Source organism: Schistocerca piceifrons, chromosome X, assembly GCF_021461385.2.
Source record: "Schistocerca piceifrons isolate TAMUIC-IGC-003096 chromosome X, iqSchPice1.1, whole genome shotgun sequence".
NCBI classification, from domain to species: Eukaryota; Metazoa; Arthropoda; class Insecta; order Orthoptera; family Acrididae; genus Schistocerca; species Schistocerca piceifrons.
Genome location: NC_060149.1, coordinates 85,447,923 through 85,468,371, shown reverse-complemented (window position 1 = coordinate 85,468,371; position 20,449 = coordinate 85,447,923). Strand labels below are relative to the sequence as shown.

The 20,449-nt window shown below is 37.4% G+C and overlaps 1 protein-coding gene across 6 annotated transcripts in view; it reads right to left on the bottom strand.

Annotated features, from left to right (window-relative positions):
* Window positions 1-20,449, bottom strand: part of LOC124722869 (forkhead box protein P1) — a 205,635-nt gene that overhangs the window by 166,232 nt on the left and 18,954 nt on the right. For all 6 annotated transcript variants that reach the window (XR_007006455.1, XM_047248001.1, XM_047248003.1 and 3 more), the window contains exons 2-3: window positions 18,723-18,782; window positions 2,273-2,540 (exon numbers count right to left, since the gene is read on the bottom strand). Coding sequence is in view for 5 of the 6 variants with exons in the window: in XM_047248001.1 (XP_047103957.1) it covers window positions 2,273-2,540; window positions 18,723-18,782 (328 nt within the window). In the remaining variant the exon portion in view is untranslated. The remainder of the gene's footprint in view (window positions 1-2,272; window positions 2,541-18,722; window positions 18,783-20,449) is intronic.

Sequence of the window (20,449 nt, the reverse complement as noted above, 5' to 3'; positions counted from 1 at the left end):
TTACAACTCATAACTGTATTAAAAGAAAATCATGTCCTATTTGTGTAAGTGATGCAAGACTGTAATGACCAAAACACGTAAATGTAATGAAACTATTAAAATTCAGTTGAAGCACTGCATTTTGACAGTTTGATTACTGTGCAGATCCCCAGAGTGACATTCAGTTCTTGTCATTCAAATAATTTACTTTGTTTCAGAGCTGTTGCTGGTGGAGATATACCCCTACTTTTCAAATGAACAATTAATGCTTTAGAACAAATTCTTAAACCACACTTTTTAAGACTTATACTGCAAGAGCTATCATATAAAATTTATTTAGAATATTTTACTTGGCAAAATGAATGAATGTTTTGTTGCTGAAATTATTAAGATCCAAACAGCCTAGCAACTTTCCACGGTTATATTTTGTTTTTATGTCTGCTCACAATAACTGAGGTACATTTTCCCAGAGATTCTCATAATGTCCCCATTTTGTAAGGTATCTTCCTGCTTCAATAAGCTTGTTATGAAAACATACTGTCTTGCACTTAAAAATCAACTGCAGGTGCCTAACTTGCATAATGAATACTGTACAATTATTATAATTTGTCACTGATGTACTAATGACAAAAGAGTTTGAAATGCCTAATTTTAGTTACAAAATCAGTTCACACACAACTGAAATCGCTTAAGAATAAAACGCAAGCTTCTCCAGAGAAAACAATGATTTCGTTGTTCAGTATTTTTGTCAGCTTGTTAATAACGGTGAACAGCACATGCTTGTTGTGATGTACCCTCGATTAAATATAGAGTGCATCTGACCAAATAATTCAGCTTTATTGTTTTGAAGTTTATAGCAGGAAAAGATGTGACTGCATCTGAGAAGCATTTGTCTTCCGATCTTCAACTTTTCATATTTGAAATTCTTTGTTTAAAAGTATAATTATAGCAAACTAATGCACGCTTGCTCTCTTAAGAGGATGAAACTGATTCTGTCTTGAATAAAATAATTTTTTTTACTATGAACGTCTTCCCAAAAACATGTTACAATTTGATATGATGGTCTTTAATAAGTTCATTTACAGGACAACATATACAAAAATTTCTTTCACAATTATATTCAAATTTTTCTTGTAAAAATATAAATTAATATGCTTCTCTCCTCCCACTTAAAGAACAATAAATTCAAGAGCATGCTAGTGTGGCCTTCTACTACACCACCTTTAAATTTATCTATGAAGTTACAAATTTTGTAGCAGCAATGCACTTATTATTTCATGGATTTGTACTTTCTGATTTACATAGTAATGCTGCCTGTTGTGGTATGCATGTCTATGGACATTCAAACTGCACACTTCCGTTTGTATCTTCTCCTCTTTTCTTCTACTGACTTCAGTCCCAAATTAAAAGTTTTTGTAGGACTTATGTCATATTAAAGAATGGCAAATTTCACATATCAGGTTTTCTCTTGCTGTGTTTTGTTGGCTGTTGTTTGATATATCAATGCAATTTATTCCTTGTAACCTTGAATTAAGCTGTCAGGTTTTCTGGTTTTCTCTATAATATATTCAGGATGTTTTCTGTAAGTATTAGTCCTGAACCTCCTGTGTAAACTTGATACCATAATTCAGAACTGCTTTTTAAACTAAAGAAAAATATTTTTCTGATTTTTTTATTTTTATTTATTTATTTATTTTTTTGTACCAAAGCAGCAATATCGGTGTTAATGTTCTACTGGATGCTTTCTTGTAGAGTACTTAAGCTGAAGGAACAATATCGTTGATACTTCTGCACACTGACAGGTCCTCCTGCTTCTCCTCCTCCTTTTTCTTCTTCTCAGGTGTCCAGTACCAGATACTACTTTTATATCACCACTATTTTTAAAGCTGCCGCAGAACTTTTCCTTCTCTATGTCCAAATTCTTTACTTGTGCCTCCTCTAAGCCTTTTAAATGTTGCTCAAATTTTCCATTAGCATGCTGTGGCACTTATTATTTAATTTACATGAATATTTCTGTGACAATGTATGATACACAGTATGTCAGCAATATGTTCTTTTTTCATGCAAGTATAAAAATTAAAAACAGATTTCTCTTGAGAATAAAAACAGCTGCAGACCTCGAAGATGAAACGTTATGCCACCGACTTACCACTACAATGTAATTTTGACATTTCATCATATACTCCTAGGAAATGGGGTCCAGTGGAGGGGCCTCATGTTGACAATTCAATTTGAATCAAGGATTTTTGCTCACCCAGAGCTGGCAAGTTTTGTTTGTTATCTCCATGCCTACCTGCACTTTGTGCCTGAGCTTGAGCAAGCACCATTGGTTGAATGCCAATACCCTGCTGCAGTAAATACTGTCGTTGTGTGATTTGTAACTGCTGCATGAGTTGCTGTTGTTGCAGTGCTAACTGTTGCAAAGGGCCTGAAGCTTTCTTTTTGTCCCCTGACTGCAGTAGGTGTGTCTGCTGTATGACATTCAGTTGCAGCTGTTCTTGTAACTGCTGCATTGCTTGCTGTAATTGCTTCATTCCAAGTTCAGCCAGCTGCTGTTGTTGCTGAAACAAACAGATAGTCACAGTTCCTTACTTTCATAGTGTAACGCTATGATCATTTATTTTCTAACTTCTGCTTTTTGCTTCCAATGCAGCTATGTGACTCTTAATGGTGTAAACCAGTGTTTTTTTGTTTTTAACTACAATTAGTTACATTTTTGTCATTACTTAGTTTAAAATGACACAAGTATTTAAACTCCAAAAATGAACACAGTTCTGAGATGTTTGCTAACTTAACAAAGAGACAGGTGGTACTGAATACACTTACCTCTGGGAAGTACAACTCATAGTACAGTCACTGCAAATGCATAAAAATAAGTAAAATCTGTTCCAAGTTTTTGAACCAAGGTTCCTTCTCCAGGGGGAAACAAGATGAAGAAGCTACAACAGCTATGACAAGAGCAGTATTGCACTCAAAATCCACATTAAGATAGTTCAGTGATGTGCAGAGACGATGAGAGACTAATACAAAGAAAAAGGAGCCAGGGGTATCTATTTTTTGGGGGTGGAAGGGGTGAATGTGTCAACAGCAGAAGATCAGTAAGCATAGTTTGATTATAATAAACAGGAGAAATTGCAAACGAATTGCTGATGGGTAAGGAAGAACAAAAGAAACTTGCAGGGAAAAATTAATAATTAAAAAGATGGTTCAAATGGGTGTGAGCACTATGGGACTTAACTGCTGTGGTCATCAGTCCCCTAGAACTTAGAACTATTAACCTAAGGAGATCACACACATCCATGCCCGAGGCAGGATTCAAACCTGCGACTGTAGCGGTCGCTAGGTTCCAGACTGTAGCACCTAGAACCGCTCAGCCATTCCGGCTGGCGAAATATTAATAAAACAAAATTATAAAAAATTAAGTATACTACACACTTTAAAAAAAAGACACAGTATGAAGTAATTATTAAAATGAGATGGAAATTGCAGATGTGGTGTACATCTATAGACAAACAAATGATTACATTTTTAGAAAAATTGGATGATTTGTACAAGAGAAAAAGCTTCACAAATTAAGCAAGGTAGCACCTTGTTGGTCCACCACTGGCTCTTATGAAAGCAGTTATTTGCCTTGGTATTGATTGATAAAGTAACTGGATGTCCTCCTGAGGGGTATCATGCCAGATTCAGTTAAATTGGCACATCAAAACATCAAAATCTCATGCTAATTGTAGTGCTCTGTCCATAATGCTCCAAATATTTTCAACTGGGGAGAGATTTGGTGACTTTGCTGGCCTAGACAGGATTTGACAAGCACAAAAGCAGAATCTCCTGCCACGTGCATGTGGGCATATCTTGCTGAAATGTAAGCCCAGGATGGCTAGAAATGAAGGGCAACAGAATGGGTCACTGAATATTGTTGATGTGCAGCTGTACCATAAGGGTGCTATGGATGACAGCTAGGGGAGTCCTGCTATGAAAAGAAATGGCATCACAAACCATTAGTCCTCGTAGTTAGGCCATTTGGAGGCGAAAGTCAAGTTGGTAACTCACAGCTGTCTGAGCGTCTCCAGACACATCTTCACTGGTCATTAGTGCTCAATTTCAAGTGGAGCTCATCACTGAAGACAATTCTACTCCAGTTACTGAGATTCCAGGCCATACCTTGGCCAGCAAGGTCACTGGATCTCTCCTCAGCTGACAATGTTTGGAGCATTATGGGCAATGTCCCCCAACTGTGTCAGGATTTTGATGATCTAATGCATGAGCTGAATAGAATTTGGCACAATATCCATCAGGAGGACATGCAACAACTCTGTCAATCAATGACAAGCTGAATAACTACTCGCATAAAGGCCAGAGGTGGACCAACGGATTATTGACTTTCTCAATTTGTGAAGCTCTTTCCCTTGAATAAAAGTCCAGTTTTTCTGACATTGTAATCACTTGTTTGTTTGTATGTGTACATCACATCTACTGGTTTCCATTGCATTCAGATAATACCTTCATGGTGTGTCATTTTTTTGTCTTAGAGTGTGTATATACAGAGTACATTTGTGGGAGGGGGGAGGTGGTACCTAAAGAGAATAGAAGAAGCAAGGAAAAATACATAAAAAGAGGAAAAGAGAGTGGAGTGTGGGAGGCTACTGTAAGCTGAGTATGGGAGATTCACCAAACTAAATGATATGCTGGAATGCAAGTCCCTATCTCTGAAATGGGCATTTATTCTGGTTGAGGAAATCCAATTAACCCAAGAGGAGTTACAAGCACTGAGGTCTGTTGCATCATCCTGGACATCTGCAAGACAGACACATTACCCACATTGACATCAAGCCAACCAATAAACAATACTATCTCCACTCTGACAGTGCTCACCTAATTCACATGAAGTGCACATATCTATAGTAAATGAATCTGCTGAAACACTATATCCGTCAACACTTCCACAAATAATCTCTCTCATGTTTTTCTCTTCTGTCTACTCCACCAACACTGGCCAATGACAAACTCCTGTGCAGTCTGTTCCTATCCCTCTTCACAGCAACAAAGACCCTTCTTTCAAACCACCCAGAAACATATCCTCCAGCAAAAATTTTCATTAGCATCCAATTCTTACATAGCTGATAAGATTACTTCATTAAAATTATGATTTTTCGAAGAGACACCCTGTATAGCCATTGGTGGACTTGCCAATACCTGAAGTTATGAAAGTCATAAGATACAGTCTCAGTTAAAACAACACTCACCCACTCCCACTTTCTCTAATTTTTACTTGCATATTCACCATCCAGCACTCATGACGTAAAATTACAAATATGATTTTTTTTTATATGTAATGCATTGTTAAAACTCATATGAATTAATGGGTAATATAAGAAATCAGTAAAATGTAGCTGGTCAGCCACCTACATATTGAAATTTGTGTCCCATTGGTCAGTCGTTTTTGTTTTGACCACTTCTGGAAAAATGTGACTGGCATAGAAATTACATTATATCACCATAGGAAATAAATTACAAATTGTTTAAACTTTAAAAAAAAATTGGAACTAAAACAAGATCTATATCTTAGTCTTTATGGTAGCTACTGTACATTGGCTTTAGAATGATATACAATAAAGAACAGATTTTACTTGCTCCTCATAAATTATTACAAGAGCATAACTTATTAATCTGCTATAAAAGAAAAAGGGCTATAATTAAAAGTAGTGAAAATATCCCTTTCCAGGATCTGCTTTTTTATTATAATTTTACTTTACACTTCCCTTCTTTGAGTGATGCAAAGTTATCAATTATGTCATTGATGTCAAGTTTAGTGGCTGTGTCATAATCTATCAACATGATAGTCTACTTCCACCCATATTTGACCCACACCAATTTTTATCATCTTTAATCTAATGAGATTGCATTCAGAAGATGTTACAGTCAATGGCACAGCCATGAAAGTTCTCAAAGCTATTGTGATGTTTAGATAAGTATCTCTTAAAAATCTTGAAAGTATTTTGATGGAAAGTCATGTCAATGCTCTTCATCAGCTTTTTCATCTGGAGCTTGAAAGCTTCTACTTCATAACCAGCTCAGCTGTGTCAGTACCTCTGCTCTATCTGGTCCAAAATCAACACATTTAAAGAGCTTTCATTGAAGACATTTCCCACCAGGAAATTAAAGTCAAATGAAATGATGTGATACATGTGAGATCTGTTTTTTCTTTCACTTATTAGTCTGTCAAAAACTCTGAAGCACTACAGCTCAAATAGTCTGATTCCAGTACTCAGGCAGCAGAAATCATGAAAGATCAGAAGCATTTGGTCAAATAGGGCATTTGCTTCATTACCTGCTGGCCGACCTTTGAGGACTATCTCTACACCTACATCTACATCTACATACATACACTGCAAGCCACCATCCAGAGTGTGGCAGAGGGTATCCTGTACTACTACTACTAGTAATTTACTTTCCTGTTCCAATTGCAAAGAGAGTAAGGGAAAAACGACTGTCTAAATGCCTCCGTATGAGCCCTAATCTTTTTTTTTTTATTTTTTTTTTTTTTAAATCTTATGGGACTTAACTGCTAAGGTCATCAGTCCCTAAGCTTACACACTACTTAACCTAAATTATCCTAAGGACAAACACACACACCCATGCCCAAGGGAGGACTCGAACCTCCGCCGGGACCAGCCGCACGGTCCATGACTGTAGCGCCTAGACCGCTCGGCTAATCCCACGCGGCTGAGCCCTATCCTTCATAGTTCTTACACAAAATGTATATTGGTGGCAGTAGAATCATCCCGCGGTCAGTTTCAAATGCCAGTTCAAATTTTCTCAGTAGAGTTCCTCCAAAGGAACATTGCCTTCCCTCCAGGTATTATTCCCAGCTGAGTTCCTGAAGAATCTCTGCAATACTTGTGTGTTGTTCGAACTTATTGATAACAAATCTAGAAGTCTACCTTTAAATTGTTTCTGTATCTTCCTTTAATCTGGCTTGGTGTGGATTCCAAGTACTTGAGCAGTACTCAAGAATGGGTTATGAAAGAGTCATATATGCATAATTCTCCCTTACAGATGAATCACACTTTCCTAAAATTCTCCCACTAAACAGAAGTTGACCATTTGCCGCCCCTACTACGATACTTACATGCTCATTCCATTTCGTGTTGCTTTGCAACATTATGCTTGGATATGTAATTGATGTGACTGTATTGACTGTATCCAGAAGCACACTACCAATATTGTATTTGAAAATTACTTATTTGTTTTTCCTACCCATCTGCATTAACTTACATTTTTCCACATTTGGTGATTTTTATAGTCTTCAAGCTGCACTCATATGTGGGAACTTATTCCATATGCTCACACCTTCATCAACAGTCTGCAATGGGACAACATGCCTGTTGTCCTGCATTCATAGTTCACAAGATACATGAGAAAAGGACAAACTGAGTTTTGCATGAGCGATGCTTTCCAAAACTATGCTGTTACCTGGAGAGAAGCTTTTTGGTCTCAAGGAAATTTATTTTACGCACCTCAACAAAAGTTTGGAATAACTTCTTGTAGTACACCCACTGAGGTTTGTACAGTACCTTATTAGCAGAATAAACATAATTAGTTCTGAAACCAAGAATGATTTTGGTTAGTTACAAAAAAATTACAAAACAAAGTAGGCTCTCTCCCAGGTGTACACCCTGACAACAAAAACAGTGAAAATCTTTATCTTATGATGATGGTTATCAGTCTTTAGTAGTGAGTATGTCATACCCACAAATGGAGGAGTTCTTCCACTCTGTGAGGCATGCTTTTGATGAGACCATCAACTTTATCTTGGGGTATGAGGTCCCACTCCTCAATGGCTGCTTCAGTAAGGTTCTGAAGATTGTCAGCTGGATTCAGCCATTGTCCAATTGCTACATTCAACAGACCCTATGTATGCTCAATTGCGTTCATGTCTGGGGCAGTGCTGGCCAATGTATTCAGTTGACATTGCATCTTTGAAGAAACCGAGACACTGGTAGAGTACAGTGCAGCCTTGCGTTGTGATCAACTAGGATGAAGTTGTAACTGACTTCATGTCTGTAGGGCCTTACAGTCATTTGTAGGACCTCTTGGAGGTATCGGGGACTGGTCAAATTGCCATAGATGAGAATTTGAGAGGTCTACTGTCCCATCATTATTGCCACCCAAAACACTACACTTCCACCAGCAAACTGATGGATTTCCTGAAAGTATCGGGGTTCCTGGTGTTATCTATTGCTTCTCCAAACACTAACACATCTAGTGTGTTGTCACAGACCAATCCTGGTATCATCTGAAAACATGACATTATTCCATTCTGCAATGGTCCAATGTTGATGTGCAAGATCTCAGGTCCTTCACTCGCATTGGTTCCATTGGTTTAGTGCAAATCTTCTCAATGATCTTCTGGAATGAAGACCACCCAGATGCAATCTTCTGTGCTCTGTTTGGTCTGAGATATGAGTCCCTACTGCAGTTGATGTTGGGTGAATGCAAGCCGACAGCTGGAAGAAATGTAGAATTTGGAGTTTTCATACAAGGACAACCACTGCGAGGTCTATCATTCACATTTCCTGTCTCTCTGTACTTTCTTCACACCTTAAACACACCACTTGAATGACATGTTACCTGCTGAAAGTAAAGTCGCTAAATGGTTGTATCAAAGTGTTGCATGCCTCTATGGCATGTTACTGCAGTGCTAAACACAAAATTAATGAAGATGTTGTAGATACTGGACCACTCGCAGTGTACCACTGGGGCAGCGGTATGTTTACACGATTGGGAAATGGCCACTAAACTTACCTGTAGTAAACACTGTCAAGTATATAGTCTATAACTGGATAATGCATGAAGCGCCTAAGTCAATGAGAGCTCTAGTATTGTAGACAACATTTTATGATAGTTTTCCAAACTTTTGTTGAGTAGTGTATTGGAAGTGAGAACATGTTCAAGAATTCTGCAACAAACCACTGTTAAGGATATTGGTCTGTAATTTTTTTGGTTCATGCTATCTCCCTTTTATATACAGAAGCCATCTGCCCATTTTTCCAGTCACTTGGGACTTTTTGCTGGGTTACAAACACACAATAAGTGCACACTAGGTAAGGGGACAATGCTGTAAATGTCCTACAACAATGCAGCAAAGTAGCAGCAAGAATTCCATTGCTGAACATGTGTAAATGTATATGTGACAGACATATGGTCCAAGCACACTATTGCCACAACACGTGTTAATGACAGATGTCTGTTCAGTATTAATGATATCTTCATGAGGCAACATGGATGAACTTCACTGTGGATATAATATGGTCAGAACAGCATGTGTTTACAGTCATGGGTGAAGGGGAAGGCTTCTCTGGGTAGGTAAAAATAGGAACACGACATGTAGGAAAAGTTGCATACCCATACTGAATAGTTTTTAAACCATCTTTCCTTTTCCTCTGATCATGTTGTGTGGCCCCTTAATTGCCTGCCGGCCGCGGTGGTCTCGCGGTTCTCAGCGCTCAGTCCGGAACTGCGCGACTGCTACGGTCGCAGGTTCGAATCCTGCCTCGGGCATGGATGTGTGTGATGTCCTTAGGTTAGTTAGGTTTAAGTAGTTCTAAGTTCTAGGGGACTGATGACCACAGATATTAAGTCCCATAGTGCTCTGAACCATTTGAACCTTAATTGCCTGAATCCTTGGTGGGGGCCTATCTTGCCATCCCCTTGGTACATGCTAGAGTCAGCTAATACTTCGAGGATTATTAATCTAGTGTTGACAGCAGATTGTTAAGTCTATCTTCTGAAGTACTGATTACTACAGATAGATCATCAGGAATAATTTAACTACGTCCCATTCCATGAATCTTCTCAGTATTTCAGTGGAAAATGTTGAAAACTTAAATCTTCTGAATCCTCACATAGTAAAGTTTGAGTATGGTCTATCACAAAATAGTTTTTACTCACACTACCTATTACACATAAATACCATACATATATTCATCCAAATTAATGTTCAGCAGGAGTATGGTAATATATTAAATGGGAGACAAATGACACAATATATGTCCATTATTGCCAGCCTGGTTGTAGTTATTGCAGACATTAGTAAATCACATGAGTACACAGTTCAATGCAGTAACAGCCAACAAGTACATTGTGTATTAGTGGAAAAATCTAAACAATTTAAACGAATAGCTTCAATGAGAAGTAGAATATTCAATTAACATTTTAGAAAGGTTACACAGTGGCCAACATCATTAGATACCCAGAACATTCCAAGAAATTGGGAAACAGTAATGTGAAGAACAACAGAACTCTTGAGTTAAAATGAAGGAGGGGTATAAAGCAAGAAAAACATATAAAAATGATACTTAAGTTACCTGGAAGATGGTCCATAGCAGAATTTCTACACCTTTTTAATGCCAAGCCCATTTCAATTAAACTGTGAGGTGACAAACCCCATGAACAGCGTGAAATGGTCACAATCAACATGTGCTATTTTAAAACAATCAAGTTAATTAATGAAGATCAGAGCTACAGCAGAAGGCACTATATACCTGTTAAACATATGTTTAAGGAAAATAGTCTTAATAGCAGGTTGAGTTCTTGTCCGATGTATCCTGAGAGCAAGCTAAAAAGTTTTGAGTCTCTTTCCATGCTAGTGTAAATTAGCGTAGAAAACATTTTTTCATACAAGTAGGTAACACATATGGTGTTACAACTTTTAATGCTTTCGTCAGTAAAGCAGAATACCCATTAAATACAGAACATTCTGTTTCTTGAACATTGGTTTTAAAGCTCTGTAGATAAATCTATCAAAAGTATCCTATAGTGCGAAAGTAAATTCTTGTACTTTACTTACATGAATATAAAATGTATCCCTAATACAATATTTATTTGAATTGAGTTTTGGGAAATATTTGTGAAAACTTTCACAAGGCATGAAAATACTGTGCAAGGTTTATAGTTAGGTGAGTCTGCATTACCATTATTGGTTTCATACATATAGATTGGCAAATGAATCACAGTTGTCATTTGAGCAATGTTATTTCCATAGCTATAATTTATTTGTCATGACATGAATTTTGTTTTCTATTTCGAATTACCTGTTCCAGGTTCCAGTCCAGTTGCAGGTCAGAAAGTAACTACCATTTTTAAGTCTGTACAAGTACAAGGTTAATTCCCTACATTTCATTTGTTTATCCCCATTTGAAATGTGAATACAAACAAAATTTTCAAACAGATGAAAAGAGTTTACAAGAAACATATAATCTGTTAAGTGTTACAAGCTATGCTGAAAATTAACTGGTGCAAGTAAAAACTGGACATTGAATATGTGTGGTCCAAAACTTGACAGTGTAAATGCAGCTTCAATATAGCATTTATGCAGATTTTATTTCCTTTAGCTTGCTTTTCTCCTGGAACCAAGAAAAGTGCCTCTGTGTGAAGCAGCTGGGGATAACAATGCACATTTTTAGCCTTGTCTCTAAACAAACTATATGTGTCGCCCTGAAAGGAACACAAAAAAGAAACAATATGTAATCAGCATAAATACTGCAGTTTAATACAAATGTACAGCATGTGAATTGTTTGGCAGCTAACACCACGAGGTATCCTCCATGCAATGATAGCTGGTGCTTGCTACCTGTGATACAAAACATAGGTTTACAAAAGAAAAAGAAGGAATTAAGTTTCAATGTCCTGCCATTGGAGAAGGAAATAATCAGTGTCTTTTCTGATGGAAGCGTTTCAGCACTTGCGTTAAGCCATTTTAGAGAAATCACAAAAAACCTAAATCTGGATGTGGATTTGAACTTCCACATTATCACTGCACCACCAAACTCAGTTTTTTTTTTTTAAAAAAAAAAAGGGGGGAGGGGTGTGGAGAGAAATAAATGTCTCCTCTAACCTTAGGTTTAGGAATGTACACATCAAGAAGGTAGTACACAAGATGTTATCTTTTACTACAATGTTTCCATTTTGTCTAGAAGTAAAAGAGATGAAACTGAATTAAAATCAATAATGAACAAATTCAAAGAATTCTTTGTGACTGTACCAAAATGTATATGCACCAAAAGTAAATAATAAAATGTGGATTGTATTTACTTAGAAAGACACTACATGTTCCAATAGAGAACCTCAGTTCTAAGCTCACAACCATGATAGACATTAATCATATATATCAAGTGTCTCTCTCAAGAGATGTCTGATGAAATTTCCTGGCAGATTAAAACTGTGTGCAGGACCAAGACTCGAACTTGGGACCTTTGCTTTTCGCGGGTAAGTGCTCTACCAGGCTGTGGCTAAGCCATGTCTCCACAATATCTTTTCTTTCAGGAGTGCTAGTTCTGCAAGGTTTGCAGGAGAGCGTCTGTAAAGTTTGCAGAGTATGAGATGAGGTACTGGCAGAAGTAAAGCTGTGAAGACGGGGCATGAGTCATGCTCGGGTAGCTCAGATGGTAGAGCACTTGCCCGCGAAAGGCAAACGTCCTGAGCTCGAGCCTCGGTCCGGCACACAGTTTCAAACTGCCAGGAAGTTTCATATCAGCAAACACTCCACTGCAGAGTGAAAATCTCATTGCGATGTCTGATGTTTTGGCAGACATCTGCACTTTAGATTTTTCAATGAACAGATGGAGTAAATCTGAGAAAATACTGCACATAAAGTGTTTCACATGTAGCCTAGCATCAACAAAAAGTATTTATTTGTTTTCTACTAGAAACAAAATGTTTTAAAGTCAAATTTTATGTGTACATTTGATAGAGTGGTACCATATTAGTTTAATTTAATGTCCTATTATGGTATATGTATTAGCAGGAACAGCAAAACATGAGAAATGACCAGTACTACAGCAGTGAATGAGTAGCCCTGGTTCGTGTTGGTAGTAGATATACTGTGTAGTACAGATTGGCATACGAGACAGAAAAAGTCAGGCATGGAAGACATGGTGAACTAATGTTTACCAATCTTTTGGTCTCTCTTTTTGTTACTGATTGCACTAGAGACTGACTGAGAGCAAATTGTATGACCACAGTACTAATACACTCCAGCACAGCATTACTTTAAAGAAATTTTTGTAGAATTAACCTGGTGTTTCAGTTATAAAAAAGTAACACCTGCAATGTCTGACAAAAAAATGAAGCATCCAGAAGGAGAGGAAGACATGAAATGTAACTTCATGGGTTGAGGGGGTAACTGATGTTATTTCAGTGATTACTAAATCAAGTACAATTTACAAATGACTTGGCAGTATGAGCCCACTTATCAGTATGATGTTGGACCCCCTATTGCCTGGATACATGCATTAATTCAATTGATGATGGTATCATAAAGCAGTTGTATACTCTCCTGAGACAAACTGGCCAACAACTGTTGTAACTGGTCCTAGATATCCTGGATACTGACACTGGGAGAGAGTTGATGTCCAACTAGTCCCACACATGTCCTATCTGTGAATCTTACTGGCCTCAACATCATGCAAACAATTCATAGAGGCATGTGCTATGTGTGGATGAGTCGTAACTTGTTGAAAAATGGCACTACCATACCGTCTGATGAGAGGTAACATAGGGGACACAGGATGTCCATGATGTAGTTACCATTATGCCATAAGAGTTCCCTGAGTCAATACGAACCATGATCTGAAATGATGTCCAATGGCTCCCCACACCTTGATACCAGAACTAACACCACTGTTCCTCTCCAAAACAATTGAAGCATGGGACATCTCCCTAAGTCATTACTGTGCAGACAGGATTATGGTCATCTGGGACAGTGCAGGATCGAGATTCATCGGTGAACACAATGCAACACCAGTCATCAGCAATCTGTGCTTCACACTTGTGGCACCACTCTAAATGCAACTGTTTGTGTTGTGATGTTAACAGCAGCTTACACATGGGATGGTATTCTCTAATCCGTCTGCTGCTCGTCTCTGACCCATGGTGCGATTACATATTCTCAGATGGCAGGTGCAGGTGTGAAAGGGTTATGATGTGCTCACTGCACAATACAGCTATCCTACCTTGTGGTGGTCAGATGTGGTCAACCAGAACTTTTATGACAAATATGCTTACCCTCATATTCCCATGTAGTCCAACACTGAACCACTGTCACACACAAATGCCACTCAAATCATGGTATTGTATGATTTGATCAGCTGGCCAAATGGAGGTCCACAATGAGGTCCCTTTCAAACTCCTTCAAGTGCTGATAACACTGTCTGACTTGTGTCTGCAGCAACTCCATGTCATTCACAGTGATCATTCAACATCTGACACTGTTCACACCCCTTATTTTACCCCTGGTAACAACACGAAATATGAACAACACTAATGCACTCTGTTGGCCATTCTATCTGCCACAAAGAACAGCATCTCTAATCTTTTATGTACCCACCAATGCTATGTATGTGTACCAAGTTACATTAATATCTGACCACATTTACAATAGTGGGAACAGACAAATAGCAAATAATTTGTGAGGCAGTTGCAGTGTTTCTCTCTTTTTTTTTAATTTAATAAACATTTGCTTATGAATGAACACAAAAACACAAATAATAAAATGTAAAGTAAGTATCCACTGGAAGTTACTTTTAATGATTCAGTATCATGTAAACACATCTATTCACCCTGAATTATTCATTAACTGTCTGTCAGTTTGGGTTATGAAAAGACTTCGTTACGGAAAAGTCATATCTGACATCACCAGACCATTTAATATTGCATTTCATGAATGTAAATAAGTAAAATATCCTGATTTTGCTAGTCAGGCAAATGAAGAAAATGAACATTATTCACTATTTGTTTCCTTCTATTACAATTGAGAAATGGTGTGAGTAAGAATGTGCAGTTAGATTTGTAAGATGTTCTCAACTCTTACGGGAATCATCACCTTAGCTGGCACGAGTAATGAGTGGATGGGCAAATATCTATTAGGAACATTGCGTACATAGATTGTGGACAGTTGGGAATGTGGGTCTCACAGGAGGGGTGCAAGGGATAAGTCCCTGCAGTCGCGCTATTCATCTGTGTCCTCAGTGGCTCAGATGGATAGAGCATCTGCCACGTAAGCAGGAGATCCCAGGTTCAAGTCCCAGTCAGGGTACACATTTTCAGCTGTCCCCATCAAGGTATATCAACAACACCTGTCGGCAGCTGAGGGTTTCAATTAATTATCATTTAGAATGAAAAATGTTCTTACCACAGCACAAAAAAGGCAAATCCTGTATATCCTGGGCAGAATTAGGGATGTAAAAGGAGGGAACTAGCTTTTTGGCTTATCTGACAGCTTCAAAGACATATTTGCACCTTTTTATGAGTTAATCCTACTTCCTCACTGCAGTGAGCTCTCTTAGGCCCACCCCCTGTTACACATGTCATGTGGGGTGTAAGAACAAAAAGACACAAATTTGTGTGCTTCTAGTGAGTGGGATGCATCTACAATAGATAGCAGCAGAGTTGGAGGGCACCTATAATAGTAAGTATCCTAGAGTGAGGATGTATGAATCCTAAACTTTAATGACACGTTGTGTCACATTGGTTGGATGACATGATGGTATATGTCACATTATATGACATAACGTCAGGTATCATGTTACTTTACTTGACACAATACATTATATTACATGACTAATACTAACAAGTAAAAAAGTGTGAATATGACAATGTTCTGATTTAAATGTCTTTGAAGCTGCCATATACGTCAAAAAGATAGTTCCCTTTCTTTTACATCCCTAACTATGCCCAGGGCATAGTCATCTTTTTGTGCTACCAGAGGAGCATTTTTCATTCTGGTTACTGTTATATTTCAAGAATTCTTAAAAGATAATGTAATACAGAAATTCTGCTATGTTCCTACCATCCATTCAAACACAACTGACTGGGATGTGAGTTTCTGTTTTGGGGTGATACAAGAGTAGCACAAAATTCATTTAAACTCCAGCTGAAGAATGAAAATACTGACACGAAAGGGGGTAGCCAAAGGGAAGCACACACTGAAATGTTTAAAGAACTTAAAAGCATGACACTCCATTTACACATATCTATGGTAGCATCTTTTCCTAAAAACCATACAGACATTCATCAACACTAAACAGCCATATCTATAATCATTAAAACAAAAATTATTTTCATGGGAAAATGCACAGGAGAACCCTATAATAGAACAGTGTATTTTATCAAATAAAATTTTAATTCAACACTTTGCCTCAAAAGTCAAAGACTTGTCACAATGGTAAATTCAAAAATGAATCAAAGAATGTGTTGACAACCAGCAACAATGATGAATACATGAATAATCAACATCAAGTTAAAAGTGCTACACCTCTCCCTATCTACCCCTAAAAACTTGTGCATTTATACATTTTTTGTCTTGTGTGTTTATACATTTTTTGTATACAATGTATCTGCCAATATTAAATGTGTTCCTCAACTTCATACTTATTTGTAAATGTGATAAGATCTTGACTAATGCCATTCAGTTTATCAGTGTTTAACATATCATTAATGATGACACCATGATGAGAAGCTTACTCATTCCATGAAGCACCAATAAATAATGCCAACATCCACAGTGGGCAAACACTGTTGTGTGATGTGTAATGATGGTGTGCAGTGACCTGTGTAGTTGCCTGTCAGTACACTCTATACACATTGTTTATATTGTACAACTTGTGTGTATTCCACAAATTGTATCTGTGTGCATTAACTATTTACTACATGTTCATATATTTTTCAGTGTTATTTTCAACCTAACTGTTGATTTTTGTACAATATTGCCTGAAGATTTTTAAGTGTAGTAGTTATTTTCATTCATGTTCTATTTAATGTCTGAACTCTGATGAAAATTCTGTCAGTTACTTATTGGCACAAATGCAAAATAAATGCAAACAGGAATGAATTATGCATTAACCTAACTTTTCATCCACTAAAATAAAGTTGGACAACTGCACTGCTGAAATAGTAGCTCCATTCTCCTGATCCATTGTTGCCAGTAAAGATCTTTCAGACATGCTCCTATGACCACTTCACTCAACATCATAACTATATGTTGATTGAAAGTATGCTTTTGTGTCTCTCAGCTGTGTACCAGTATCTTTCCTAAGACTTGTCAGGTGCATTTTGTCTGATGTTTCAGTAGCTATTTGTAGTTTTGTTTATGCACTGTATATATGGAGTCAGCCCAAACAAATATTGCTCACCATGTTTCACACAGTACCTAGGATTGATGGGGAACGTCAGTTTGGGTCTCAATAAAGACAAAATGTTTTTTTAAAGTGGAACATTTGTACCTATTTCATAAAGACGTTACAAATTAGTCTAGCGTGATATTTGGTTTAACAATATGCATTAACAGGGGCAGCAAAACACAAACACTAACCTGCATCCTCTGCAGCAAAACACAAAGACTAAGCTGCATCCCAACAGCGGTTCAGTAGTGCTGTCATATGGCAGTACCAGACAGATAGCATGAAATGGATTAACACACAAGAGAGGGAAAGTTGGACTTTGAAGACATGGCAAAGATATGTTCACTGATACTTCAGTGTCTGTTACTGTGGGTAACTGATCAAGAGCAAGCCATCTAGCCATGATACCAATACAACCTTCAATATCACTTTCAAGCCATCCTGAAAATTTGTTTTGAACAACTGATCAAGAGCAAGCCATCTAGCCATAATACCAATACAACCTTCAATATCACTTTCAAGCCATCCTGAAAATTTGTTTTGAACATGTGTGATTTGCTGTCTTTCTTGTGTCAGCCTGAACTGTGTTGTCTATCTGCTATCACCATGTAGACCTCACTATACTCAGTTACACTCAGTTGCTGCTGGAGTACTGATTAGTGTTTGTGTTTTACTGCATCTTTTAATACCTATTGATAAGCTAAACATTGTACTACATTAATTTAAAAATGATCTATCAGCTGGACATATAAATTTCCAGTTCAAATAACATTCCTCTTGAAATGAGAAACAAAATGATATTTTCTTTTGGGGCTTGGTGTTGCATGAAAAATTTGATGAGTATTATTCATTTGGGGTAACTCCATTTACATCGTGCATTACTGAAATTCAATCTATCTACCAAATCACTGGGGAAAATGTACATAATGACTCTTTATTAGTCAAAAAATCATTCAAAAGGATGTGGATTGCTTGACAAAATGTCCTAACAGCAATGTCTATTGTTACACTAAATTTCTGACATAAATACTGCTTATTAGGAAACAGAGAACTTTCAAATTGCTTCTTGAATTGTAGTTCATATTAAACAAATAATACCCCACAAATAATTTCATTTAATTGTTTTTACATATCAGGCTGACAAATAAGGTTGTTCATTGGGAAATTGAATTCATTAAGGTAACGAACATCAACAAATGTTATGTTTCCTGATGCTCAAATGTTTCTTGTATTTCGTTCGTGCATTTCTGCCTGTCACAGACAGCTTACATTGTAGTGGCATCAAGAAGTCAATTGTTACTGGCAAGGGGAAAGCAATATGTATTGACCCACATGAACTGAATGTCACGTTACAACTGAAATGCATGCATATTGACTAGAGGAAGTGAATAAAATCAGATTAAGTACACTGCCAAAACAAATAAGTGGAACTTTAAGCACACAGATTAACAATCACATGGTAAACTCATGATATTTACAGTAATGGAGGCCTCTCTATCATTCATAAAAGCTAGATTTATTTTAAATTTCTTACTAATGAAAGTAAATATGTTTACTACTTACCACAGACTTCAGTGTGAGGTAGTTGAATCGATCACTGCTTGCATGGTCACCTGTACTTTCCTAGAAGAAAATAAAGCATTAAACTGGTTCTACATTCCCAGTGTAGAAAAAAAATTCTGTGCATATAATTTCTTTTGTCACATCATTAGTGTGCATAAAAATAATAACTGAATAACTGGGAGAGAGAGGGAGAGGGGGAGAGAGAGAGAGAGAGAGAGAGAGAGAGAGAGAGAGAGAGAGAGATCATTTGAAACCATGGGGTCTCTGTGGAATATACTTGCATAGGGATTAAAGAATAGCCTGTCATATTTAGTGAAACTTATCTTATTCTTTGATTCATTAACATTCTGGCATGTTTTGGAAAGTTCTCATTGTTCTAAACAAATTCATCTATTGAGTTCTATTTCTAATGGCATGCAAGATATTCTGTTTATAATGCAAAACGAGCTTCAAACATGAATTATTGCACAGATGGCATGAAAAAAGCACTACCTTCAGCATTTTTCTGATACTCGTGTAGCCTAACTGAAGTACTGCACATGCTCATAACCTTAAAAGATGGTTCATTACCCTCAACCAAAGAAAGTGATGCAGACATCTGCTAGAATTATCTATTTTAAAACACCACAGCTCATTTTCTACTCCATCATCATTTGATCTTTAATGAGATATGAAACCTTGATTTTCCTGCTTTCTTCACTAACCACATGGTACACATAGGTAGAATCTGCAATTTCATATTGACATAGCAAAAGTTAGCAATACTGAGCATTTTGAAGAGCTCATAGATCTTTGAGATAGTGAATGATCTGCAGAGGTTGTTAAATTTTGAAAAGTTGTCAGGAAGTTTAATGTTGGTTCAGTTTTTCTTTGCCCAATGACAAAAAAGTTAAGTGTGTGTAAGGAATGGTACACTGTAGATGCAATTTGCACAAATAGATAATGTACCACCAATAGGTATGTAAGTAATTAGAGCTGGAGTGATCTGTGGTAGCTCAAACAGCCACCTGATCATTTCATATTTTCCCCAGAATATCACATTATCAGAAGCACTGGGTATTTAACTGGTGTGCAATGTAGCAAATAGTAAGTGAACACTGTGAAAGTCCATGGGAAATACCACATGCTCATTAGAAAAAACATCACCAACAGATGACAGACTTTGAAAGGATCATCATTTTGGCCTCCACGGACCAAGCTGGTGGAATTGTGAAATATCCAAGTGCGTGAAGTGTTCAGATGTGACAGAGGACCCAAGCTGAACTTAATTGGAAGGTAAGGGAAATCACATCCATCATAAAGGTCCTGGTCAATGTAGGCCTCACCACACCAAGATAGTATTACCATGTTGTATGGCAAGCACATCATAATATCTTGATAGCTGTGCCTGCTTACTGAACACAAGTAATGAACTCACATGTAATGCTGCACCATTGGTCTGAGACTAGCAGAAGCCTGACTGATGAATCACATGTTGTTGAGATATTTTCTTGGCCAGCAAGATCCACCAGTATGCCCCCAATAGAACTTCTGTGGGACCAACTCAAATACCACTTTCATCCCAGTACCAAGACCCAAGATACTGAGATGCAGTTACAAATGTTGTGGGGCAGTTAAGCTGATGAGATGGTAAGGTGTATGTATCATGTCCTTCCCAATCACACGAGTGCACGTATCCACACCCAACGGGATGTAACATCTCACACACAAGGGACTAGCCATGTGCT